This window comes from Acartia tonsa, chromosome 9 (genome assembly GCF_053477335.1).
Source record: "Acartia tonsa isolate MP-2025a chromosome 9, ASM5347733v1, whole genome shotgun sequence".
Lineage (NCBI taxonomy): Eukaryota > Metazoa > Arthropoda > Copepoda > Calanoida > Acartiidae > Acartia > Acartia tonsa.
This window is the reverse complement of record NC_137268.1, coordinates 24,627,859-24,653,243: the sequence shown is the minus strand read 5'-3', so window position 1 is coordinate 24,653,243 and position 25,385 is coordinate 24,627,859. Positions and strand designations below refer to the sequence as shown.

General features: G+C 30.5%; 1 protein-coding gene across 2 annotated transcripts in view; it reads left to right on the top strand.

The window, feature by feature from the left end:
• Window positions 1–25,385, top strand: part of LOC145328606 (nephrin-like) — a 90,390-nt gene that overhangs the window by 51,134 nt on the left and 13,871 nt on the right. For both annotated transcript variants that reach the window (XM_080172351.1, XM_080172350.1), the window contains exons 8-15: window positions 7,539–7,712; window positions 9,554–9,753; window positions 9,855–9,945; window positions 10,289–11,170; window positions 14,479–14,666; window positions 21,065–21,162; window positions 23,563–23,692; window positions 23,869–24,043. In XM_080172351.1, coding sequence (XP_080028477.1) covers window positions 7,539–7,712; window positions 9,554–9,753; window positions 9,855–9,945; window positions 10,289–11,170; window positions 14,479–14,666; window positions 21,065–21,162; window positions 23,563–23,692; window positions 23,869–24,043 — 1,938 coding nt within the window. The remainder of the gene's footprint in view (window positions 1–7,538; window positions 7,713–9,553; window positions 9,754–9,854; window positions 9,946–10,288; window positions 11,171–14,478; window positions 14,667–21,064; window positions 21,163–23,562; window positions 23,693–23,868; window positions 24,044–25,385) is intronic.

Below are 25,385 nucleotides of genomic sequence, written 5' to 3'. Positions count from 1 at the left end.
ATTAAAAAATAACAAATCTATCAAAAGTTAGAATAGAAAATGCTTTAAAAAGAAAACCTATTCAAATTTCAGCATATTAATACAAAATTTTGTTCCTATCCCTTATCTGCTACTTTAAATATTTTATTTGAATTAAAAACACACCTGAAAGGTCGATCTTTAGGTGAACTCTGTATATATATTTGTAATATTTGTATGTATTTGTATCTACACGCTTAAATGATATTTTTAACTGATAACTAATTTTACAGTTGTTACAATTTGTTTATTTACAGTTTTCTTGTTTATACTTAAAAATCAACAAAATATTGCTCAAAAACTACTTGTAGGCATTTCTCCTTTTGAGTAAAATTCGTGAAATACCAAATTGCCCCAATCCCCTTCCATTGAAGGAGGGAGGAGACTTCCGTTCTAGAGTTATGTTTCTATAATATTTCAAACTGTGATTTTTTTATTAGCTAAATCTAGTATTTAAAAAACATAAAAATAGTTTTTTTTTCAGATTTAGGCATTTCATAATAAAAATTTTTTAAGTAATTATTCTGAAAAACAGCTATTTCTCTTTTTAAATTCGCTGCATTTAAGAAACAAATATTTCTTGAGATATATTTTGCTATTTCTCAATAATGCCTTGACTACCTATATATACATCTAATTATCTATCTATGCTTCTCTTTTTTTTGACATAAATAATAATAAAAAACGAGATATACAAAATAATTAATGACAACCCTTTTTTGGAGCATATCTTTTTTACATCCTTCTAGCTACAGTTTCAATTCTTTTTATGATAAATGTATCAATCTTTTTATAAGTCTCAAATATCAATTGAAAGGCTAAACAACAATAGAACATTTTTTTGGTCCTGAAAATGTTTTTAAAAAACTCCCTAAATGTTGAAGGTTTTGACAGGTCTAGGCAGCCGTTCTTTTATTGCAACTTAAAGTTCACTTTTGGGCGGTTGTGCATTCTTTAGTAATAGACAAAATTTCTGCTCCTTAATCGCAATTTGGGCGGCTACGTCGTAGCTTTAGCTTGCTACAAATTTAGCTTTATGTGTCTGCGGTTGCCGAGCCCTTTAATATGACCTAAAAATGGTTTCTTTTTTTGGTGGTTATCCTATATCTAGATGCTATGGTATTTGGGCCAAGTGTAATATTAGAATTCATTCTTTAGGGGTGCTTGGTATTTCTTACTGTCAAAATATCATTTTTTGGGGTCAATACAATAACAAATTGTAACAGGGATAGGTAAAAAAAGAGATTGTTGTTTTCTATTAAAAATAGATAGTTAAAACTATTAGCTAAGAAAGGTAAACATTTTTCCAACAACTATGACAGATAGACATACTTATATGTAAGCTACCTAAGTAGAGATAAATATACCTAGATGTATGTATTTGTGAATGTAAAAAGGTGGGATACTAATTAGTGCTATGATTTTGTTGTTGTTTCTGTTTTATTTATAATGTTGTAGTGTTGTAGACTCTCGGTTGGTTCTAAAACCTCTTAAAAGAACATTATAAAAACTATATAACAGTACAGAATAAGTGTGTATTCTATTGTGATAGTAAGTAGTAAGAGAATCATGGAAATATTTGTGTAGGACTCTCTCAAACTTTTCTGTCTCATAACTGTCAACTTATCATTGAAAAACTTTTACACAAATTTTCTACAATTTAATACATTGGCCCCCGAAAATAAACCACTTTTGCTATTTGCCAATTTTTCACTGACGAGCCTACGCAGAAATAAAAAAAAACTTATTCTCTGCTTTTGTGAATTGAAATATAAAATTATAAATTTTGTGGTGTGGGTCTGATTTTTTTATCTTCAGAAATTGAGTAACTTTTCAAATCATACTAATCAAAGTTTTCGCCCTGGCCACCCCCCTTACTCCTGCCCTCCCCCACACCCATGTTCTTGAAAACTATTAAGTCTACAAAGATTTTGTATTTGTTTAAGTTATCACAGAGCATAAAAGAATAAAAAAAGAAACATTTACTTTTTCTGTACTTTAAGTGTTAAACTTTTAATTAAAAGCTTTTTTTTGTCCTTTGTATTTCAATGTTATATATCGACTATGTAAGATTAAATAAAAGTGATTAAAATTGACATAGTATTGACTATTATGATTGTTATAATTAGGACTAACCTTAGTTGATGCTGTAATTGTATTGTACATTATTGAAAAAAAGGTACTTAACCTTTTATTTTGATGCTCTTAGAGTTATCCTTGAAAAAAGCGTTGGGAGTAAAAAATGACATCCAATGTTAAATTAGGTTTATATCCCTGTTAATATTTGTTGTTGTCATTATAGCAACAAACAAAAAAATTATTTTATGTCATTTTAGATACAGGTCTTAATAACGAAGTAAACATTATGAAGAAAAAAATCCTTTTTAGTGTCACCATCAAAAATTTTACTATACCCATAGTCGACTTAAAACAATGACAAGACATAAGTCAATAAAATATATCCAGGGTTAACAGGATATAGCAGTGTGGTGGGACATTAAAGTTAATTCTAGACCTTTTTAGCACATTAAAGGGTAAATGATAGTCGACAGACAGACAGACAGCCTGTGAAACAAAGAATTAAGGAAAAACAAGGATAAGAAAGTTCGAAAAGGGCAAAGCTTGACAATATTTTGGTAAATAAAAAAAAACATAATTCAAATTAACTTTTTCTATTTTGTTAACAACGTACAAATGTTCTTTGCTAATCGTCCGACTGACTGCCACACCCACCAATGTTAATGACTTATAGAGCAGCTGCGCTATTAAAAAAAATAACCTTCGTCATTTTAAATGTCGACACATTAAGTATGAGTGAGTAAAAAAGTGGGTTTTTGATGGATGGCCATAAGGATAGAGCGAAGCTATTTTACAATATTTTTTGTAAAAGGATGGTGCCTTTATTCAATTTTATCTTTTTTCCTCTCTAAAATGGTAACAAATGCAGAACTTCTCGTTTAGGCATTGGAAAGAAAGTAATTTAATTCACTATATCATGTTTTTTTTTGTGAATAGATATCTCTGCACTGTCTCGCCTTAGCCCTTGGGTATAACAAAGTGAGAGTTTCTGTAGTTTCCTCAATTTAATAACATAAACGTGTACTCAATTATTTTTACTTATTCTTTGGTAATGAAACTACTATATTAGTCTTTTGCGTCGGTTTGTCTGCCTGTTGACATGTCTGTGAGCCCTTTTTGACGTATTATTCCTTAGTATGGAAATAGTTTTTTATTTAGCAATAAAAATACATAAAAGATTCGCTAAAATTGTATGTAATTGTTCCTGCTTTAAAAAAAATTAAAATTATAAATCCTATTTTGTAACAATGTTATGATATAACTTTTTTGCCATTGCGTAAAAAAAAAAAAATTCATTGAAAATTTACTTTGTATGGTATTAGTTTCAGTATTTTTATTAGATTTTCAACAAAAGAAAAAAATATCATAAAATAATCTTATAAAAAAGGATGTTATAACAATAGTTATTATATTAAATATAACATTTTCAAAGGTCCTAATTGCTTTTTAATCAGTCCCTCTGTTTTAAATTTTAACAAGTAATACATCTTTTTGTTTAAAAATGACAGTTCTTCTTTATAATACCAATATATAGTTGAATCATTACCTAATAATAAAGTTATCAGGAAGTATTATATCCTGTCACCACCCCTTGCGCCCCACAGAACGACTCCCCCCCTAGTCAATCATATTCAAGTGCTTAAATATACCAAAAAAGGAAACTAGATGTAAGAATTGTTTCTACAAAACTGTTAATTTTTTTAATGAAATTAAAGTAAATAAAATACAGCAAACTAGAAAATATTGTTGTTTTTTAATCAAATATAATCTTAGAGCCCCTAGTGAGTTGGTAAAAAGTTAATTTTATTCTGTCCTATTTTCTTCAAAAAAAATTATGCACTGATATTTTTCTGCTTAACAAAAACTCCAAGACATAGCCGTTGTCATGTCTAGGCCAGCATAGGCAGTAAGGTGTATTAAGATGAAACTGGGGGAAGGGGAATTTTGGGAGTTGGTTGTTACAACAGAGAGGTCTGCAAATTGTAACATTTGTAACGACATGTCATAATATCAAAGTATTTGCGAATACAACGTTATTTTGTATTTTATTTAAAAAATTAAATAAATTGAAATTTGACATTTGACATTTTCTTACAGTTTTAATAAAATTTTGTTAAATGCAAAAGATTTATGAAATTTAAAAAAAATAATCTTTGAAATTTTCTTTGCAACAATTTGCTCAGAGAAATCAGGGACAAGGGAGGAGAGCTTAAAATCAAGAATGTAAAAATATTCTTTGAAAATGACAGCAGTCTCATTACAACTTTTACGACAAAAGGCAGCTTTCATATTAGATACCCTCTTTCCCTGGAAAATATCTTGAGCTTAAAAAAGTTGATAAAATTTCGAAGCCTGAAACATTTTTAATAAGTAATCCCCTTTACAAAGTTCTTTTGAAACCTAATGAATAGAGAGGATTAAAAAGTTTGAATTGCGTATTCAAAACACTGTGTTGTGTTATATAGCTACTGAATAAGGCGTAATATGAATTTATAATTTCAAACTTTTTTAAAAGGCGATTGAAAAAAAAATTCGTTTTCAAGAAAAAAATATTAATTTTTTAACTAATAAAATCTAGGGATCGGAACCAGGCGTTATAAACTTCGTGGGACACATTTGCAACCAAAATGTTTCTCTGGGTCGACTTCAAGGATTTAATTAGGACTTGCTGGGGTTAATAATAACAACCTTCCCCACCATAACCTCCCTCATACCATAACCCTCCCACATCCGGTAAATTAGGTTAGAAGGGTGGGGAGGGGGAGATCTTTACAGACCATCGAGTTTATTTATACTCAGTTTTATAAAAAGATTTAATCATATGTATAGTATATGCCTTGCCATGGTTAAAAAAAGAAAATAGGTGTTAGTTTTATGCTAATTTGTCTGGATTTTTTTTCAAGATAGCTTCACTTTGAATTAGAATTAAAGGTTCAACAAAGACAATTATTGCTATAAGTAGCGCAGCATTAGAAGCTATGGAGTAGCTGCGCTTCTAAAATGAATTCTCCTTATCTAAAAACAAATGTTTATGAAATACCCATTTTCGAATAGCATGTCAAATAAATATGTTTTTTTACCGCCAATAAATTGAATTACATCAAACTAATAACAAATAATAAGAAAACTGTCTGTATTGTTACCGTATGTCTCAAAAATATTTTTTTTTTATTTTAGCAGCTACTCTATAACTAATGTGTGTTAAGATCAAAAGGTTTTTTTCCGTATTCATCATTTAACTAGCATTGTTTTGCCCAAAATTTTGCCTGCTTTTTTTGCTGTGATACTTTTTTGACACCATCGATCTAAATATTTGTTGGTATAGTAAATGTAGGAATAAATATGTCTATATATATATAGAATAATATATATATATTAAATATAGAATAAACATGTCCAGTTTGTCTTATAAATCATAATTTTATCTACTTCTACCAGAATATATAAATATACTACACCAAAATAAATAAAACAGAAAAATCTAAACTTATGTTATCAAAATTTTGGCATATCTATCTTTGAAGATTTAGTAGATAGATATTCCTATTTGAGAAATCATCTTACAACTGTCCAGTACCTTTAAACACAGTAAAATTTAAAGAAAAATTTAAACATAAAGCCTTTAAAATTATTTGAACAAAGACCTGAAAATTATGCAGGGGTAGTGATTCAGGGGTCAAAATTCTTCATTACCAGTGTTTTATTAATACAACACACGCCCTTTTTAGCCAATATTTACAGAGAAAGTAAAATAACAGGATGGACGGATAAAAAGAGTCATAAGGGAGATCCTTATTAGTCATGTAACAATCTATATATTTTTACAAACTTCAGAGTACGTGAATCAAAATGTTTTAGATTTACTTTTTGGATTTTGGTGTAGATAATTATTTTTACAAAAATGAATGATAATTTTTAAAAAATTGAATATTAAATGTATGTGTATACGTATATGTTAACCTTAAGTCATTAAATAAAACTATTTATTAGATCTTTTTCTCCTGAAAGATAATTAACTTAAACTATGCTCGCCATTATATGCGCTTAGATAATAGAATAGTTAACATCAGTTTTTAATTAATTTTTCTTCATTTTTTTGGAAGATTCCTATAACAACAAGTAATAAAGCAGCTCTACAATCATGACCATACCTCCTAAACGCTGAATTTTTATTTAGCCATTTCGAAACCAAATTTACATTTGACTTGATTTTTGAAATGTAATAACCGTAGCATCTCAATAAATGGTTTGATTTACGTCCATTTTAAGCATATTGCAGATTAATGACATATTCCGTATGTCTCTATACTGAATTTTGCTTTATGGATGATGTCATCCTTGTTTTCTAACGTTTTTAAAGGAATATTTTATAAAGTTGATTACTACATGAAAGTAAATAAGTTTTATAACCAGATTATTATTATTTTCTTAATAAAAACAACTAGTTTTGTTATTGGTAAATAAAATTTTTCCTAAGAAATAATAATATAATTAAATCATACTTATTTCTGTTTATTTTTTAACAAGATTTGCTTATTAATATCATCTCTTCTTAAATCGATAAAAAATATTCCAGTATTTTGAAAAACAAGGCTGTTAACATCTTTAAGTATGGTACTAATTGCTTTATATCTAACGAAAATTGACCTTCCTTATTTGTCTCTCTTTTGAAATTGTTAATCCTTATTTCTAATTGTCTTAACTGAAAACAAACAGACAACATCAAGGATAAAGTAGCCGCACTTCAATCAATGAAACCCCCCTGTTAGACAAGAATTCAATAATTGACTTTGGTATTTAATTTCGTAGCCTGGTGTGCGAGATAATACTTGTATAAATCTATACTTACATCCGAACATTATTTTAATGGCAAGTGATTGCGATGCTTAATTATCTGGTGTGCCTGCCCGGGCCTTTAAATAAAAACTACATGGGCCCTTTAAAACTGCTAAAAAAATCCACCAAAAAAAAGTAAAAAATCCGTAAAGTTTTTACAGAATAAGTAAAGAAAAAGAGAACCATTAAAAAGCATGTTTATTAACAAGAAACACAAAAAGCTATGCCTAACTAATTGATGAGACCTTGTACTTCATGAAATCATCCCAATAAATTATTTCTTGACTAAATCAAAAAATTAGTTTTATGCTATGGAAACCCAAAAATATTTGGGAGAATATTACATGTGCTAAAAATTTATATAAAAAGGGGAGGGCAATTTCTTAGGTAGTTTTTTGGTTGTTATTTATTTGTTTCTCTGTAACCCCTTCTCCCCGCTCCTTCCCTCTTTGATACATTCTTAATGTTTGACCATTTAATAAGGAGGGAGAAAGTAGTTATTATAATGTTTCAAATTACTGCTAGTGAATTAATCAAGAATAGAAAGATGGTTAAAAAAAATCCATCTGATTGTTTTGATTTTTAATAATGTTTATTAATTTCAGGTCGTTTGGAAGACAAGGAAACCGAAGGGTCCAGTGACAAGCGGACAACCCTGACCTCCACTCTCAAGTTCCGACCTGGCATTGCAGACAACCTGCGGACGGTGAGGTGCGAGGCAGGACATCCAGCACTACCAGATGCCAGCCTAGCCACGGAACTACAGATATCTGTTCAATGTAAGTCGAGAGATAAATAGACAGTTAATTTTTGTTTGATAGAAATAAATCTAATCTTGATTGATTGATTGATAAAAAAATATAATCCAATAAAAATATAGCTATGCAATAAAAGCACATACAATAATATTTTTGGCTTGTATTTTTACCATCTAAAAAGGTAGGTAAATCTTTGGCTGTATATATATTTGCTATTGTAGCATATCTTCTTCTTTTCGGTTTTGGTTAAAAGGGTTCATTTTGTACAGTTAAAAATTCACAGTGTCGGCTTTGAAATATAAAAAGGACAAGTATGTCCTGAGTGATGCAGCGATAATAAGTATACTTTTTTTTCAAAAGTAAACTTATGCAGATAATGTTTCTAAATAACCGAATATAGCATTTTTGTTTATGTTCCTTCAAGGCCGTTTAAGATACATTCAATTTACTTTAGTGTTTCGATCAGACTGACGGACATTTCTCAGTTGTCATGAAGCTGGTCTTCTAAAATATATACATACAGTATAAAAATAGGCACCATTTACCCCTAACCCCATCTATGGAAGCTATATTCCTTGTATTTCCCTTTGGAATTAAGAAATATTGCATCTAGAAAAAAAGAAGTTGTAAAAATGCATTGCGCTTATATCATTGTACATGGTTTAATTCTTATTGGATACAGTATTAAAAAGGATATTTTTCAATCATTAAGAATTTACATTATTTTGTAAAACTAATTTCAAAATAATATCTATGTCCATAAGACCATTGCAAAAAAAGAAAAGTAAAGTACAAGCAAAATTGAGAATTTTCCATAATTATTAGAGCAATTGTCTATACAGATATAGAAAATCTTAGGGATTTATTTATTTTGGACAAATAGATTTCTTTCAATTTTCCTTTTCTTCATCTAGAAAAATAAAGAGTACACATTTTATAAACAATTTAGGTTCCTTTTTTATGAAAAATTCATATATCTTTAATATAATGTATATAAATTTTGCAAAAGTTACATACACATACATACATAGTTGTATATTTTTATATATCCATAAAAAGATTTGATAGGAACTATACACTAGATTTTAGATGGGCTGAGGTCCAAAAAGTTTATCATAAAAACAGCAAAAAATTTTCCTTAAGCTTGAGTATATACTAGCAATTGTAATGGGTTTAATCAACCTTAAACATTTCTTTAAAACGGCTATGACTGACATATTATCGATGTGCAGGTGCTATTACACGATTTGATTTGTCTGAAATATACATCAACATTATGCCCAATTCTTCTAGAAATCTACAATAAAGAGCTAACTTAATAATTACTTTGTTTTATATTGATACAATACATCAATAATATCGTTACTTTTTCTTAAACTTTTGCTGTTATTATAAGCTTTTATTCTTGCTGTCTTAAAGAAACATCCATAAAAAAGGGGAGCTTAGGCATTTTGTTATTTTGTTGTGCACATATCTTAATTCTCTGTTTTGGCCATCATGTGTGTAATAAGCTGGACAATTAACTTTACTAAGAGCCATGGGCCTAATATTCATTTTATTATTTACCATAAATCAAAGATGGTACAGGTTTTTTTTGTAGGGTAGAAATATTCAATTTTCACAGTGTTTAAAACATTTTCCTTAACATTTTAAAGGTACCAAAAAACATACGGACTTATTCATGCTATAGAGTTGCTTCTCCCTTAATTAGTCTATTACCAATTATTCTTAAATGGGAAAGGGTTTAAATCGTGTATATACAAAAAGATATGTGTCGTAAATCTTACCAATTTTCACCTCAAAATAAATGCCGACTTTTACGCGCATTTATTAGAAGGTTTTTTTATTGCTATTTTTTTTAGATCCTCCTGGTTCCCCTGAAATCAGCGGCTACACGCCCGGCGTTGCACTCAAGAAAGGCGATCGGGTCCCGTTAAACTGTAGGTCCCGTGGCGGTAACCCCCCAGCCACTTTGACCTGGTACAAAAACGGCGAGAGGATTGATAGCTCTTACACAAATATCAAAGGCGGTTCAAGCAACGATTATGAGTTCGTCGCTCAGGTATTATTACTTATTTTTCATAATAAAATAATTTCCCAATGAAATTAAATCCTAGTTTATATTTCAAGTTTATCATTGTATTGTAATCATATTTATTGTAGGCTTCAGACAACAACGCTGTGTACAGCTGTCATGCTAAGAACGAGCTGCTACCAGAACCGCTAACCGCTGATATTAAGCTGTCTGTTCAATGTAAGTGTCTTTTTGTATAACTGTTTTACAAATAATTATACCCTTGAGCAAAGCAGTAGTACAAAAGAATAATAAATCAAAATAAAATATATATGTGCATTACCTACCAACGGACCACCACATAAGAGTTGAAGTATAAAGTAGCAATGGTGATGAATATTTAAGTTTCGGTTATGTTTAAAGTTTAATTAAAATTGCAAAGAAAAAGATAAACTTTCTAACTAGAAGTAAAGTAAATCTATGTACATTGTATAAGTATAACTAAAAGTTTAAAAACCTAGTAGGTTTAATTTTAAAATTCAATTAATTATTATATAAATAGCATAATATTTGTTTGTTTTAGATGCCCCTGAAAAAGTTGACATTATTGGTCCTACCGAAGCCGAAACCGGTGATATTCTATCCTTCGAATGCATCACCTCAGAATCCAATCCCCCTGTCGACATTTGGTGGGTGGTTGACGGTCACCCAATCAAGGGCAACCACACAAGATCAACTCCCTCGCACAGTGGCGGATGGATCACCAGTACAAATACAACTGTTGCCGTGGGATCTAGAGACAAAGTAAAGAGCATCCAATGTCACTCAATAAATCAAGCTGTTAAGGCGACGAAAGTTAGCACTCATAAAGTCGGAGTTTTATATCCCTTTGAGCATCCTCAAATAGTAGGCTATGAGGATACAACTGTGCTGGTTGGAGGTCAGGTGGCAAAAATCAAATGTACCGCTAAAGGTGGGTTTCCGTTGGCCACGCTGAAATGGTTCCACCGCAACAAGGAGGTGTACAGCGAGTATGTTATGGGGGATAACCATGCCAGTGCTACCCTTATTATTACTCCTAATATGACTGATAATGCCGCCGTTTACCGTTGCGTTGCCACAAGCCGTGCTAGCGAGCCAAAAGAAGCTAGCGTCCGCCTGTCTGTCAATTATGCCCCAACAAAAGTTGGCATCAAAGTCACGCCAGAATATCTAACCGAGGGAAGTGAAGCTCAACTAGAATGTGAAAGCAGTGAAGCTAATCCTGCCGCGACAGTTGTCTGGCTGCATAACGGCATTCCTCTGAACAGTCAGCTGACGACACGACCTGGTAGTTATGGTGGCAAGGTGACTCTGGCCACGTACAGGTTCAAGGTTGCCCAGCAGGATGATGGACAAGTTTTTACCTGTAAATCTACAAATGAAATGGGAGAGGCTTTAGACGCGGTCACTTTGTCAGTTGCATGTAAGTATTTTTCATATTTTTTTATTAGCCAAGTTACTCTACAATTCTTGTTTGGTTACGTACCTGTCTAGTAATCTAACATGTTGTTTAATATCTGTTTATAAATATCTCATTTTAATTATCTATCTAAAACCCCAGTATTTATCTATCTATCTCACATGGTAACATTAACTGATGTCCTTGGTTAATGATACTAACTTTACTTTTGGTAGGATGGCATCTACAAATTTTATCTATGTACATCATATAAACCATAGAAAAATAGATAGAACAATTTGCAATAAAATCTAACATTGAAAAATAGGCTTAAAACATTCAAAATTAATTATTAAAAAATATTTTGCTTTTAACTTTTTTGCCAATCAAAAATAAGCATTGATGCGAAAAATGCAATATCTTAGTTTAAATTTATAAAGATAGATGCTCCAAGGTATTGTCTTTTTCACTGGCAGAAAATTCAAACGTTACTCAATGAAAATAGCTACATGATTTCCCGTCTATAGTTTTTCTGTGAAGGTTGCCTTGTAAATATTCTGTTTGAAAATGTAAAACCTTTTTGAAGTTCACAGGGAAGATGCATACAATACCTGCTAAAGTGTCCTGTCATATTAGCATAAAAAATATTACAATTTAGATCTATTTTATGGCAGTTTCTGTCTTTAGGTCATAACTATCTTACTTTTATTGGTAAATATTTGACATTATTAAAATCACCCCCCCCCCCCCTAAAAAAAACACGTATTATCCTTACTACTACTGGAATTAAATTGACAATTCTCAAAATTTTTATCCTTCCTATTTTGTATGCACGTTTCCCTTTCCTCTTCTATGTACTTGACCATGTAAATTAGAACCTTTTACACAACATGTAACTTTTCAATGACAGCTTCATTTTGGTCTTTTTTGTTATAAGATAATATTCCTTCATTCTATATCGGGGAGCTAAAAAACTCTCAGAGAACTATCAACCAATCAAGTACGTGTGGGTGTTAGCGCCTCCTACCACTTGAGTTTCATCAAATTTACACCCCTTCCTCTGTAAAACATTTTTTAAACCTTTCATTTTAATAAAAACGTAGTAAGTCAACTGTGTTTCAATTTTGATTTTAAAATGGCACTGCTCCCATCCCCCCCTTGGAGTGTCCTTTGTCTTTTAAACAGAAATGCAACGTTTGGTTGTTTTTGCAATTCCACAATAAAAAAGATTTTTTTGTTTTTAATTAAGTGATATGTCAGTTGTGCTTATTTACATGAATTGCCAGGTGGTCATAATAGACCCCATATTTGTCTTCCTACAAAGAATCCTTACTTAATTTGTAACCTTACCTAAATCATTTAAAACTACAATTTTCGCTGTTTTTAAGCTTGAACAGCATTAAAGAAACATCAATTGAAATAAAATGCAATACTTTTCTTTTTAATGTAATATATATGTTATATATATAATTCTGAAATTAAACGCTTATTTTAAAAATCTCACTTCCTGTACTTAAGCCATTTATATTTCTAAATAATAAGAAAATTGTTACTTTCTAAAAATAATGATAAAAAGGCATTTTACCATAAGTTAGGATACTATAAAATAATTCAACATAATCTAGCAATTATTAGCATTTAAAGGCAATTTTGTATAGATATGCATACATAGGTACACCATGTAAAATTTTTAAAATGTAGTTTTTAAACCCTATTTTTGGTTATATGAAATTGGTCTCATATTAAGATTGTACTCAATGACTTTAAATTTAAAGATCTAATAACTCTTTTAGCAAGACACAGTAACTACGCACTTTTTCTTCTAAATATTTTATGAATAATGTTTTTGTTGAAAATGTAGTCTATACATCTAAAATATTGTGAGCTTATTGATGTGCTCATATTTTTCTTGTACTGTACCCAAAAAATAACCATTTTCTTATGACAATGTTTTATAGTGGGTGTGTCTGTATTACTATTAGTATCCGTAATGCATTTAATTATTTATAATTTCATGCATATACTACAACTTACAACTTAACAAGCATTGTTATGACCGTAAGTAGCGCAGTAACAACAAATTTTAAATATAAAGTGTACTACAGAATATTGAGAGAAAAACTAATACTTATTGCCTACAAAAGACATATTAACCAACATAAATGGAAAAAAAAGAAGCTTTGCTAAAATTATTTAACCCTCTAATTACTATAACTTGTTTGTAATGCATATTGCTATTGTATGCAGTAATAAATATTTAATCCATTTTATATCATTGTATCTTAAACCTTACATTTGTAATAATTTTCGTGTTGTGCAACTTCAAATAGTACTTTACTTGTTTTATTAAAAACTGCCAACCGAAATTTGTATTGAGATTTGATTTGAATGAAAATTATTTGTCACCATAGCGATGTCAACCTTCAGATTAGGTAATAAAGAAGGGGGGAGTGGGAGTATAGGGTGCTATCTCAAGTTCCATCTTAATTCACACCCTCCTCCTCAATGGTTGGTAGAGCTATCATTACCATCTCTAACTACTTAGTACTTATCATTCTATAACACCCAATTATGGGGGCCCTATCATACAACCTTTTTGATTCTAAAAAAAGGAGAAAAATAATGTAGGAAGTTAAATGGGACATTTCATTTAAAAGAATCATTAAGACGTTAAGAAAATTTGATAAATCAATTCGCCTTTAGTCGCTGATTTACAGATTGCTGCCGCCCGCCACTTTTCATATCTTATCAAAATACATCTAAGGTGCTTATAAAATTTTAACGGAATCTTTACATAAAATCAAATTTAAATTAAAAATGTTGAGTAAAAAATTTCTATTTCCTAGGGGTCTGTTAACTAACAAAATTAATATAATCTTCCCTAACTGATAAAACACTAACACTTCTAAATTGACAAATTTAGATGTAAATAAGGATATAATGTATTAAGATATACATCCTATTAGTAGCGCAGCTACTATATTATTATGAATTTCTGTACGTATGTTCGTTATACAGTTACGATATCATGTACATATATTAATAGAGACTATACTGGTACAATACGCTACTTATGAACAGAACTTACTTAAAGAAGACAATAATATAAGCGTAATATAAAAAGTGAGAGTCTTCTTAAAATTGAATTCATAAAGCAAAATAGATGTAAAAAGTTTTTGCTAAAAAGATATATTATTCTTCACACCAAAAATATTTTTATTCTTTCAAAACTTTGTTTGGCATCACAAAGAAATATATAATTGTTGAATTATTTTAGAACTTTAAAGACTGTGTATCAGTTATGCTCATTTTTAACAACCATTTTTTTTCAGATCCGCCTCAGTTTCCCGATTTGGAGTCCCCTATTGAAGTGGTAGAGAATAGCGCCCTGACCATCAACTTGACTGCCCGTGGGAACCCCAGTGTCATGGAGTATATGTGGACCAGCCCCTCCGGGGTTCTACTGGGACCTAACTCTGAATTGTTGAGTGTTGAACATGGAATATTAAACATCACAAAGGTATACTTATTATCAGTTTGATAGTAGACTTATTTGTACATATGTGTTTCTACTAAATTGATCGCTATAGGTATTTTAACAACAAGTTAGAGTATAATTACTTATATACAAGAAAGTGAACACACGATTTGAGAATGAATAGGATGCGCACTTTTATTGAAAATGCACTTTTCAATCCGAAATTGGACATTATTACCCTTGTTAATTTGCATTAATTTGTTTTGTTGTACGTTCATCGACGCATAGGTGTTTATATTCACTGTAAAACACAATAGCAAATAATGGATAAGATGTTTTATTTGAATAAAACAAAGAGGAAAGGTTAGTTTATGCTGTTCTGATAATTTCACTATTCAAAACTTATGAGGAAGTGAAAGTCCACCGTTTGTATTTTGTGTATTTGTGTGCACAATTGTTTCCCAAGTTAAAAGTTTATATGGGTTAAAAAGATGCCTTTAGAACACTGATAACAGATAAATACAAACAAATTCTTACATTTAATCCTAAGGAAGAAAGATATATTTCTATTTCTATTAAACAGGGATGGGATTACTTATAACAGAACAGTTTGGTTCATAAGCAGCGCAGTTTTAAGAAAAGCTCATAATATGTTTGACGAAGGAATTCTCAACATGGTGTTTACTTTCAATAAATACAACATATCAATAATTTCATTAACTTGATCGGACGTTATTACGTACTGACAGATCATATTTACAAAGTAGCTGCGCTATTAGCAACCATTTTTGTCTTTAATTGGACCTCTCCAAATGACAATGTGACAAATCTGTTTTAAAAAAGGTATAATATGTGTCTGCGGGGCACAGCAGCCCTATTCCTGCCCTTGTCCGGCCTCTCCTGAATGGCTTCTTAAGGAAATCAAAAGATTAAGCTAAACTCTTTCCTAGTTTTAACCCCATTTTCTTAATCTGGGAGCTAGCGCACAAAGCCATTTGCAATTGAGCATTTATAAATAGAGGCACAGTCAAATAATAGCAAATTGTAAAGTAGCAGCGCAACTAAACAATACACGTGAAGTACTGCTGATAAGAAACTACTTGTGTGTCATCATTTTGACATTAGGAAAACACTTAACCCTTTCTAATAGGCAGTTATTGAGAGCAAATATAGTGTTAACACTTTTATTGTTCTACGTAAATAATCATTTCTTTATTCATTTCTTTTTAGTAGCGAGATACTTCCGAGATTCTGTACTTTACAGTTTAAAAGCAGTCTTATTGATATATTGTTAGCTCTTTGTTGCTGAGCCAACCATGGCTAAAATTGTCCCCTTTAAAAAGAATATTTAATTGATCCTTTTTTTCTCATTATAGTTTTAAAAAATAAAATTAATTGATAGGGAAAATTTTAATAATATTTTAATTGGTTGTTGTGTTATTGCGAAGTTTTTATTCTATTTTATCCTTTATTATGTATCTATCTATAACATCCTGTATATGGTGGATGTTATAAAGTGCAAAAATGCAAAAAAAATCTTCCATTCTTTATTCCTTCCCTTTCTTTCAAGTTTATTTTTATGAATCATTTTGGAAACTTTTGCCTCGGTGTAATTGAGCTTTATTAAATTTTCTTTCCTTCACTTTCTTCCTAGGAAACTTTTAACAGTTTATTTTTCTTAAATTTTAAGTAAATTTTATATGTAGATGTCTAGATAGATAGATAATAACCTGCAGATTTGTATCTTTCTATCTTAAGATAAGTGTACATATGTTGAACAATAGAACAGGAGAGCTATTGTATCTTAAGAATAAATATTATATGCTGGGTGTCCAAGAAAAAAATTAACAAAAAAAATATTTTTTGCGTTTCTTAAAATTTTGACTTTTGTTTTCACACAAATTTAAAGTAAAACTATTTAAAAAATCGGAGTGTACTTTTAAAATCCAATTTTCTTGTGTTCCATCCTGTAACGTATGCGATGGTATCAGGATGGTAAATGGGGTCTATAAGATAGGATGGCATATTCTGATACTTTCCACAATAGAAACAGATATTTCATGCGATATTACCCTATCCCCCCCCCCCCTCTCTCTCTCTCTCTCTTTTAAGCCAAGATCTAAAATTCTGTTTTATTTTTATCATGAAAAATATATATTCCTTACTTTTTTTGCCTTCATCTTTCCGCTATCCAAAAGAAAGTATCTTTGGGATTTTTAAACATTATCATGCTGTAATGGTTATCTATAAAGAAATTAATAGGATAATCAAAAGGACGTTTTGTTTTAAAAAAGGGATTTTAATTTTTTTACTTTTATCACTTTAACTAAATTTTCTCTATAAGGTAGCTTGCTCCTTTAAACTTGTAAAATTTTGAATAAAGACATTTGTTAATAATAGCCTCTACTTTTTCAAGCGTCTGGAATCCAACTGGGTCTTTATGCCTTTTTTTCAACATAAATATATGTAGATTTAGAGATTGCTTTAAATAGATTTTTGGCATTTAAATTTTAAAAGATTTTAAACTAAATGCTTCATACAACAAAAAGCCAAAAAACACTACTTGGTATATATTAAGAATGAAACTTTTTTGTTGTAAAGAAATAAATGAAACAAATAAGATTTTCTTATTGTTTTTATTACTTATTTTATCTCATATCCCCCCTCTTAATCCTGACGTTAAACTTTCTTTGCAGTTAATTTATTGATATCATACTGAAGTTATATCATTCGAATAACTCTATTCTTTAATATGTCAGTTTTGACCAATTTTCTCATCTATTGACACATCGACGACTTAAAATTAAATGTAAACAAAATTTATCAATTTTGACAGGGATAATCTATACTTGTAGATAATTGTAACAAATATATGAAAGCACTTATATTTTTCTTTTAAATCTTACTGTTAGGGTTAGCACAAGTAATGTATCAGGAAATGGTTATTTTAAATTGTATGTGTAACTAAAAATATGCATTTTCCGTGTAGTAAATTTACTTAGGTATATGTTTTTTTTTTCAATTTTCCGCAATAAAAAAGCGATTTCTTGTTTTAAAAAATGCAATGTAAGATATGCTCTGTACATATATACCACTTGTGGATTTGCTTGGGGGGAATAGTCTATGTCTAAAAAGTTCAGCGGTTAGCGAGATTTTAAGCTTCATTCGGACAGACAGACATAGCTCTATTTTACTAAGTTTTAATATGTATACTCAATAAGGAAAAACGGATATGCACCCCTGTTAAATATGGACGCATTTTGTTGACACACTTTTGCAGTTATTTATGATAATAGTATAGGAATAGGAATCAACTATCTAATGTTATACTTGTATAGATAGACATTAAGAGACATTAAGACTAATTTACTATGTTGATACACTTGCAACACAGAGGTTTAACATGGACACACACACAAAGAAACATATATGCCTATAAGATACTAGCATGAGTTTATTGCAGTTTGGTGGATGATTAATTTTCTTTATCAAAAAAGGTGGCTTAAATGCATGTAGTTTAATATCCTGGATACTTAAATACACATGGAAAATTATGATTATCAAATAAGCAAAAATGTATACAAATTTAAGTAATTAAATTAAGTTAAATCTTGCATTTTTAAGCAAATAACAGTTTTTGATTGGCCTGACTTTACAGCATAACCTTATCCTCTCTCTCGCCCTGGTATTGCAGTCATAAAAGAGATTAGATCTCAATTTGTTGTGCACCAAAACTAAAATTGTCGGCATTGTTTCATTGCTCTCTGGGGGTGAGGGGGTGTTATATCCCCCCCCCCCCATAAGTACAAAGATTACTTAGTAGGGGGGTTAAAGAGTTTCACCTTTGTAAATTGAGATCTCACCTTATGTCATTTTATTTATCTGTCTGTTAGAAAAAAAAAATTTCTTTTCTTTTTATGTTTATTTTTCAAACGAGGTAAAGAAATTTTTATACAAATAACACTTAAAACAAAAACAAAAATGATTTGGATAAAAGAAAAGTTACACTTTAAGGAAACTTTTGCAAAAGTTTTTAAATGACATTTCACATATGAACTTGTCAAAATTCTGACTTTTTGCATTCTTGAAAATATATAACCAGGACAATTATGTCCATAAGTGGTGTAGCTTCAATAACTTCAGTTTGAAAAGAACAATAATCTTTAATACATAGAAAGACAGCTATTGTTATATTTTATTTATTTATGTATGAGTTCGAATGAGTGTATTTACATAGTGACGAATAGACAGATCCTAGTTATAGAGCAGCTGCGCTTCAAAAAACAAGTGATTTTCTTGATTTTAATTTCTTGAATAATAAGATAAAACGCCAATCATGTACCGGAAGAGTTTTTTATCAGAAGAAAAACTATTTTTTATCAAAAATGCCCATTAATCAAGAAAAAAAAAACCAAGTAAGAATTGGGTGTAAGTTCTACTTTTCTGACCTTTATCTCTCCCTCCCAGAGTAGTCTCTAATGTAATCTGAAGTTAATTTAATGTTAATAAATAATTGATGTTTGATGGAAAGTTTCACAAGACTCCTACAGTAATATTAGGAGGTGCTTCAAAATTTACAAAATATTCATTTGGTAGTTAACGTAGCTGCCTTCTTAAAAATATTAAAACCAAAGCTTTATAATAAAAAATAGACCTTTTAAGTCCCAAAATTTGTGTTTTGTTTTATGATCTGCTTAATTTCTATCTTTTTAATTTTTCTTGAAAACATTTACGGTTTTTATTAGAAACTTTTATACTTTTTTTGTATTTTAAAGACCCTTTTTTTAGCGCAGACCATTTATAAATAACTTTACCCCAAGATTTCAAGAATTAATATGCACAACTTTCAATTAGAAAACAGGATATAGGGGATAGGGAACCTGCAGAAACTCTGTTTTCCCTTCATTTAATTGAAACAAAATGTTATTCAATAAAAATGGCAAAAAAATACAAAAACCAAAATATTTCTAATATTATAAATATTTTCAAAATCATTGTCCTTTTTTGTAGACTACATTTTTAATGTTTAAAGATAATTGTAATAAATCTAAATTAATTAGTTTTAAAAAAACTTTTAAAAAAATTAATTAGTGCTAATTTGATAGCTGTTTATTTATATGTCTATCTTCAAATTAATTCGGAAAAAAAATTTTTCAAAATTTTCAGACATACCTCTGCTTTGTCAGGCGCATAGGCGTCCAAGGGGGGGGGGGTAATGGGCCATTTGGCACCCCCAAAATTTTGTGAACAATACCCCCCCCAAAAAAAAATTACCCCTACCTTGGGGGTGCCGTAGGCAACCCTAACGATTTTGGGGGGGGTATTTACCCCACCCAAACCATTTTGGGGGGGGGTAATTACCCCCCCCCCAAAATAAATGTTCTTTAAAAAAATTTTTTGGGGGGGGGTATTTACCCCCCCCCCAAATTGAATGTTCTTAAAAAAAAAAGTTTACTGAAAATTTTTTTTTGGGGGGGGGGAGTAAATACCATCCCGGGGATCTATGATGTAATTGTAAAGCACTGAGATTCCATAAAATAGATACCTAACTAAATTAAATATTTCATTAAAAAATGAAAAAGAATTTCTATAGGCGATTTCTTTTGGGAGGATGTCAGGGTGTCTCAAAACTAGTTATAAAACTTACCAGGACCTATAAGACGCTTCACTTTAAAGTATAATCATATTGGTTCATTGGTTAGTGAGTTAATTATTGTATTTTTATGTTCTAAAGAATGAGATACTACTATATATTTAAATAGTGGTGGCGCCCTTAGCATCTAAGAACTCGTGTTTTCTAAAGGGTAAAAAAAGAGGAGAAAAATAGCCTAAAACCACTCAAAGGATTGACCTATAATAGTGTGGAACCATCATGGGATCTATGTGAAGCTTTCCTAAAAAGGAGAACTCAGTATTAAAAGTAATGAAATCTGAAGCTATAGTCAAATAAACCTTACTTACTACTTTATGTTATAGGATAGTACTTATTAACTTAATAGATTAGGTAGGTGCTTTTTTTACATAATTAAATTACCCCCCCCAAAAATTTTACCCCCGGGGTAAATTAGTTTGGGGGGGGTAATTACCCCCCCCCCCCCCCAACAGATTTGGGGGGAGTATTTACCCCCCCCCCCCAACAGACTTTAGGGGGGGTAATTACCCCCCCCAATCAAATTTTACCCCCGGGGTAAAAATTTTGGGGGGGGTAAAAAGAAATTTCGGCGCGCTTCGCGCGCCATTTTACCCCCCCCCAAACACGAATTACCCCTCCCCTAAAATTTTTTACCCCCCCCCAAAAAAAAAGCTTGGACGCCCCTGGTCAGGCGCCTGACTTTAATAGAAAGAAAATTGCGAATCCATAGCTTCAAAACGGGTGTAAATTTCAGCCACCTAAATAAGTTGGTTTTCTGTAATCTATATTAATTAATCTTTTTTTTCAGGCTTCTGTTGAGATGGCTGGAACCTACCGAGTTCATGTAAACAATTCTGAAGGAGCCGACCAAACTAACTTCCATCTAGATGTTCTGTATGCCCCAAGGTAAAGTATTTTTGCCACCTTCCTTTTCTCGGGAAAATTTTGAAAGATTCTATTTTTGAAAAATCTATTATACTAAAAATGTTTTTTTTCCCTGAAAAATAAGAAAAATAAGATTATAAAAGTATTTACTCAATTTGTTAATCTTGCTTAAGAGAACACGCAAATAGGAATAACATATAGATGGTAATCATATATTTAGATCAATTATTGTCTTAGATGGGTGGTTATCCTCCCCCCCCCCTTTCACAGTTATATATGCGTGTTGATAATATTATAAGGAAGAACACTCTTATTTTATTTGTTTACTTTTATTATTTAAATTAATGTTTTTATCAGGGTGTCGGAGCCGTATAATTTTGATGCGGCTCCGGCTCCGGCTCCGCGGAGCCGTATTTGGAAATACGGCTCCGGCTCCAGCTCCGGCTCCTACCTTAAAATTAATATATCAATTTTTTTTCATTATTGAATTTGATAAAATTAAATAAATAATATAAAATATTTTGCTTTTATTTGATTAAAGCTATATAAAAGTAGAAGGATGTGTGTCTATTTGTTAAGTAACAATAGTTTTTCAGTTTATTATATGGAAATAGACCGTTGCCGAATTATAATATTACTTTAAAAAATCATTTTTAGCTAGTCCGGAGCCGGAGACGTTTTTAACGAAAAATACGGCTCCGGATCCGGCTCCGGCTCCACCAAAAATGTTGCTGCTCCCGGCTCCGGCTCCAGAACACTGGTTTTTATATAGTGCAAAAATCTTTGTCTCTCTGTTAAATAAAACTAAATTTAAATTTTAAATCTCCTTGTTGGCATAAAAACGGTAATAATAAGCCATTAAGAATGAAATTTATGTAAGAATTGAAGCTGACAATAAAAAGTAAATGTATATGTTATGGTAGAGTAAAAAGAAAATGACCATTATGGTAATTTTCTTCTTGGGATTAGCCCTTCAAAGCTGTGTGAATGTGTATTGTGTATGTATGGCTACTAGGACAGAATAATATAAAAGGGGAAATTATATAAGTTTATTTTCATCCCTGCAACCATTTTTTTCTCCTAATATTAGCCGGTAGATAGTATTAAGAATTCATTGAAAAAATTAATCCCCTATATGCGAAAACAAGCAAGTACTTTGTAAAATATTTTTTTTTTTAATTACGTTAAACATTCGCCTATGACCTTTGACAAATACTGAGGTTTGAAAAAATATTATACTGTAATTTTACAATCAATTCTGTAGTGGCATTTGCACAGGGATAGAATATACAAGTATATAGTAGTGGTTATATTATTCTTTGGGCGTTCCAAGTTGTATTATTGTATGTTAAGATGCTTAAATGAATAATCACCAAAGGGATAAAAATAACAAGGATGACAAGATTTGCGGCATAAGAAATACATCAGAAATCACAAATCTAGTAGATATTATTAAAATAGGAAAATAAATATTAAAAAAACTGTCAACAACCAAATAGAAAATTGTAACGACCGTTTTTTGGATTATGATTTTCTTAAAACTGTGGGAGGTATGGATTAGCCCTTTGAAATTCCGTATGTTAATTGAGCTGTTTAGATATTTAGACATAAGAACAACAGATAAAAGTCCGTTTGAAACAACTAATTTTCTGAGAAACAGCTAAATAAAATCTTAATTAAAATTACTTTTTTCTTATTTTTTGTTGATATAAGTCATTGAATGGTTTTATGTTTTTTCCGAGAAGTAGCTATGCATGTATGTAAAAATCATTAGTTTTATATGAACATAGTATTGTATGTTTGGAACACATATTAACCTAAATCTACCATAAGGGGGTAACATACTTAATAATTTTGGCGGATTTTCTAGGGACTTGGGGGGAGGGCTTAGTCTATTAACCGACCGTTAAACATTCCTATGGAGTAATCAGAGGTGCGGATCTTATTATCGAATAGTGGTATTTGTTTTCAGACATAGGAAATGTTTTATGGAAAATAAATGATAATCCTTCGCAAGGGTTATCAATTCATATTTGATAACAGCACAGTTTTAGGTGCAGCAAAAAACTTAAATTCTTAAGAATTGAATTAATCTGTAGAAAACATGTCTTTTTTATTTACAGAAGATATATGTAAACAGATAAGAATAAGAGTACGCTTCCTTATAATGTCATTAACACACGTTAAATATTAAGAAGGGGGGGGGGGGGTAACATACCACCTAAGAAAATAATTGATCTTAGATTATGATTAACATCTCAATGTTATTCCTATTTGTGTTGTTCTGTTTTTCATTATTAATCCTTAAATCAGGGAATACGTGATCAAATGGTATTTCTCAAATTATGCCATAGGTATGGGTTATAGGTTAATTTAACTGGCAAAGATCTTGAAAAATTCCATTTAAATGTTTTTCTTTAGGATAAGCGGCCTAACCGAGAAACTAGAAACATCCCCGGGTGATTCTGGAAGCTTCCAATGTGTCTTCAAAGCAAATCCTATCAAGTACGATGGTATTAGATGGCTTAAGCAGACAGAAAACGGACTGCAGGTATGGATTTAGTATTTTAAAAGTTTTGTTTTCAGATCTATTTTTATGGACTGATTGTTTGTCTATCTTATTAATTATATTTTTTTATTTGATTTGTTGCTTTTCTTCAGTCTATCTAACTATCAGTTTAGCTATCAGTCTAATTATCTATCTAGCTATCTATCTTGTTTATCTAGGAGCTGGAAGAAAGTGTACGTTTATCCATGGATTGGCGCGAAGCGGGCGCAAATACTGTCAACGCTCGTCTGGTGATTAGAAATATCACAGAAGCAGATATGGGGGTTTATGTGTGTGCGTTGAGCAATGGTATCAGTGAGGAAGTGAGAAAAGAAACATATCTAATTGTTAAAAGTAAGTTATATTATAGTTTAATCTTTTCATTGCAGTGCTACTTTTGGACTTCTTAGTCCTTCTTATTTAGTTTAAAAAAAGGTTTTTAAGCCGTATCAAAATTATAGAAAATCTTCACTGAAAAGTTAAAATTAACATTGATATGATCTAATTTTAGACAAAGAGACATATTTGTGTAAAATTATCCTCACAAATGTAATATAATCCTTTTCTAAATGGAAACAATTATTTAATTAGAGTCTATGTTACACAATTTGATATTTTCTTTTAATCATATCAAACAGGATAAGGGTGAGGGAGGTGGTCAATGGTAATCTTTAAAGATTTGTACGGGGAACAATATCATTAAGAACAGTAAGAAAAATATTGTATGCCTTATCTTCAAGTAATGTGGCATACAACTACAAACGCACATAACATGCTACACTTGTAAAATAGCAGCACTTCTAATAATGTACAATAATTTATATTATAAATAATTTGTTGATCATTAGTTATATACTGAATAGGGAAAGATACATGATATGAATTTCTTATTATCTTATTTGCGATTCGATATTCGCAAATTAATATAAATTAACACTGGATTAAAATGGGACAAACCAAAAGGGTTGACTAAAATTTGAATATATTATGAAAAGTGAAAACATTTAAAAGCTTTTTTTAAGCATCTGTATAATATATTAGGTATTGATATAATAAGTTTTTATGCAGTCAAATATTAAAATTATATGTCAATCAAGTGCGTCTAGGTTTGATAGTAAACCTTATCTACAATATTGTTTCAATTTTAATCCATTGTGTATTATTGTCTTTATCCTTTCGACGACACACAAAGACAAATGATATCATAGAGCTAAAATATCTTTAATATATGGGGCTCAAAAACAGCCATAACAATTTAAAGGATTTTTTGTTTATAATTTGCAAATATGAGGGCTAATTTTTCTGTTTAACAAAAAGCACTGTTACTAGAAACCCATAAAAAATCTATATAATGTTAATAAGTTTATGATTTTGTAGTTTAAAACCTATCTAACGGGTCATATGTTTTTGAAATTTTCTTGCTATTTTTAGGCCACGTCATTTTGTTATATCTATGTTTGTCTTGATAATGATGTGTCCGAAACCATTTGTTTATATTAGGACCCAAGAAGAAAGGGATAGGACTATGAAAGTTAAACCAATCTTTATCCTTTTTCCCATTACCATAATGTAATACTCTTTCAAATTACCAAATGTCAATGACACCTAGGGCAGGGGAAGAGATTTTGCGGTCCCTCCCTTTATTCCTGATGTGGACCAGTAGAGATACAGAATAAATTAGTAGGGCGGGTGGTGG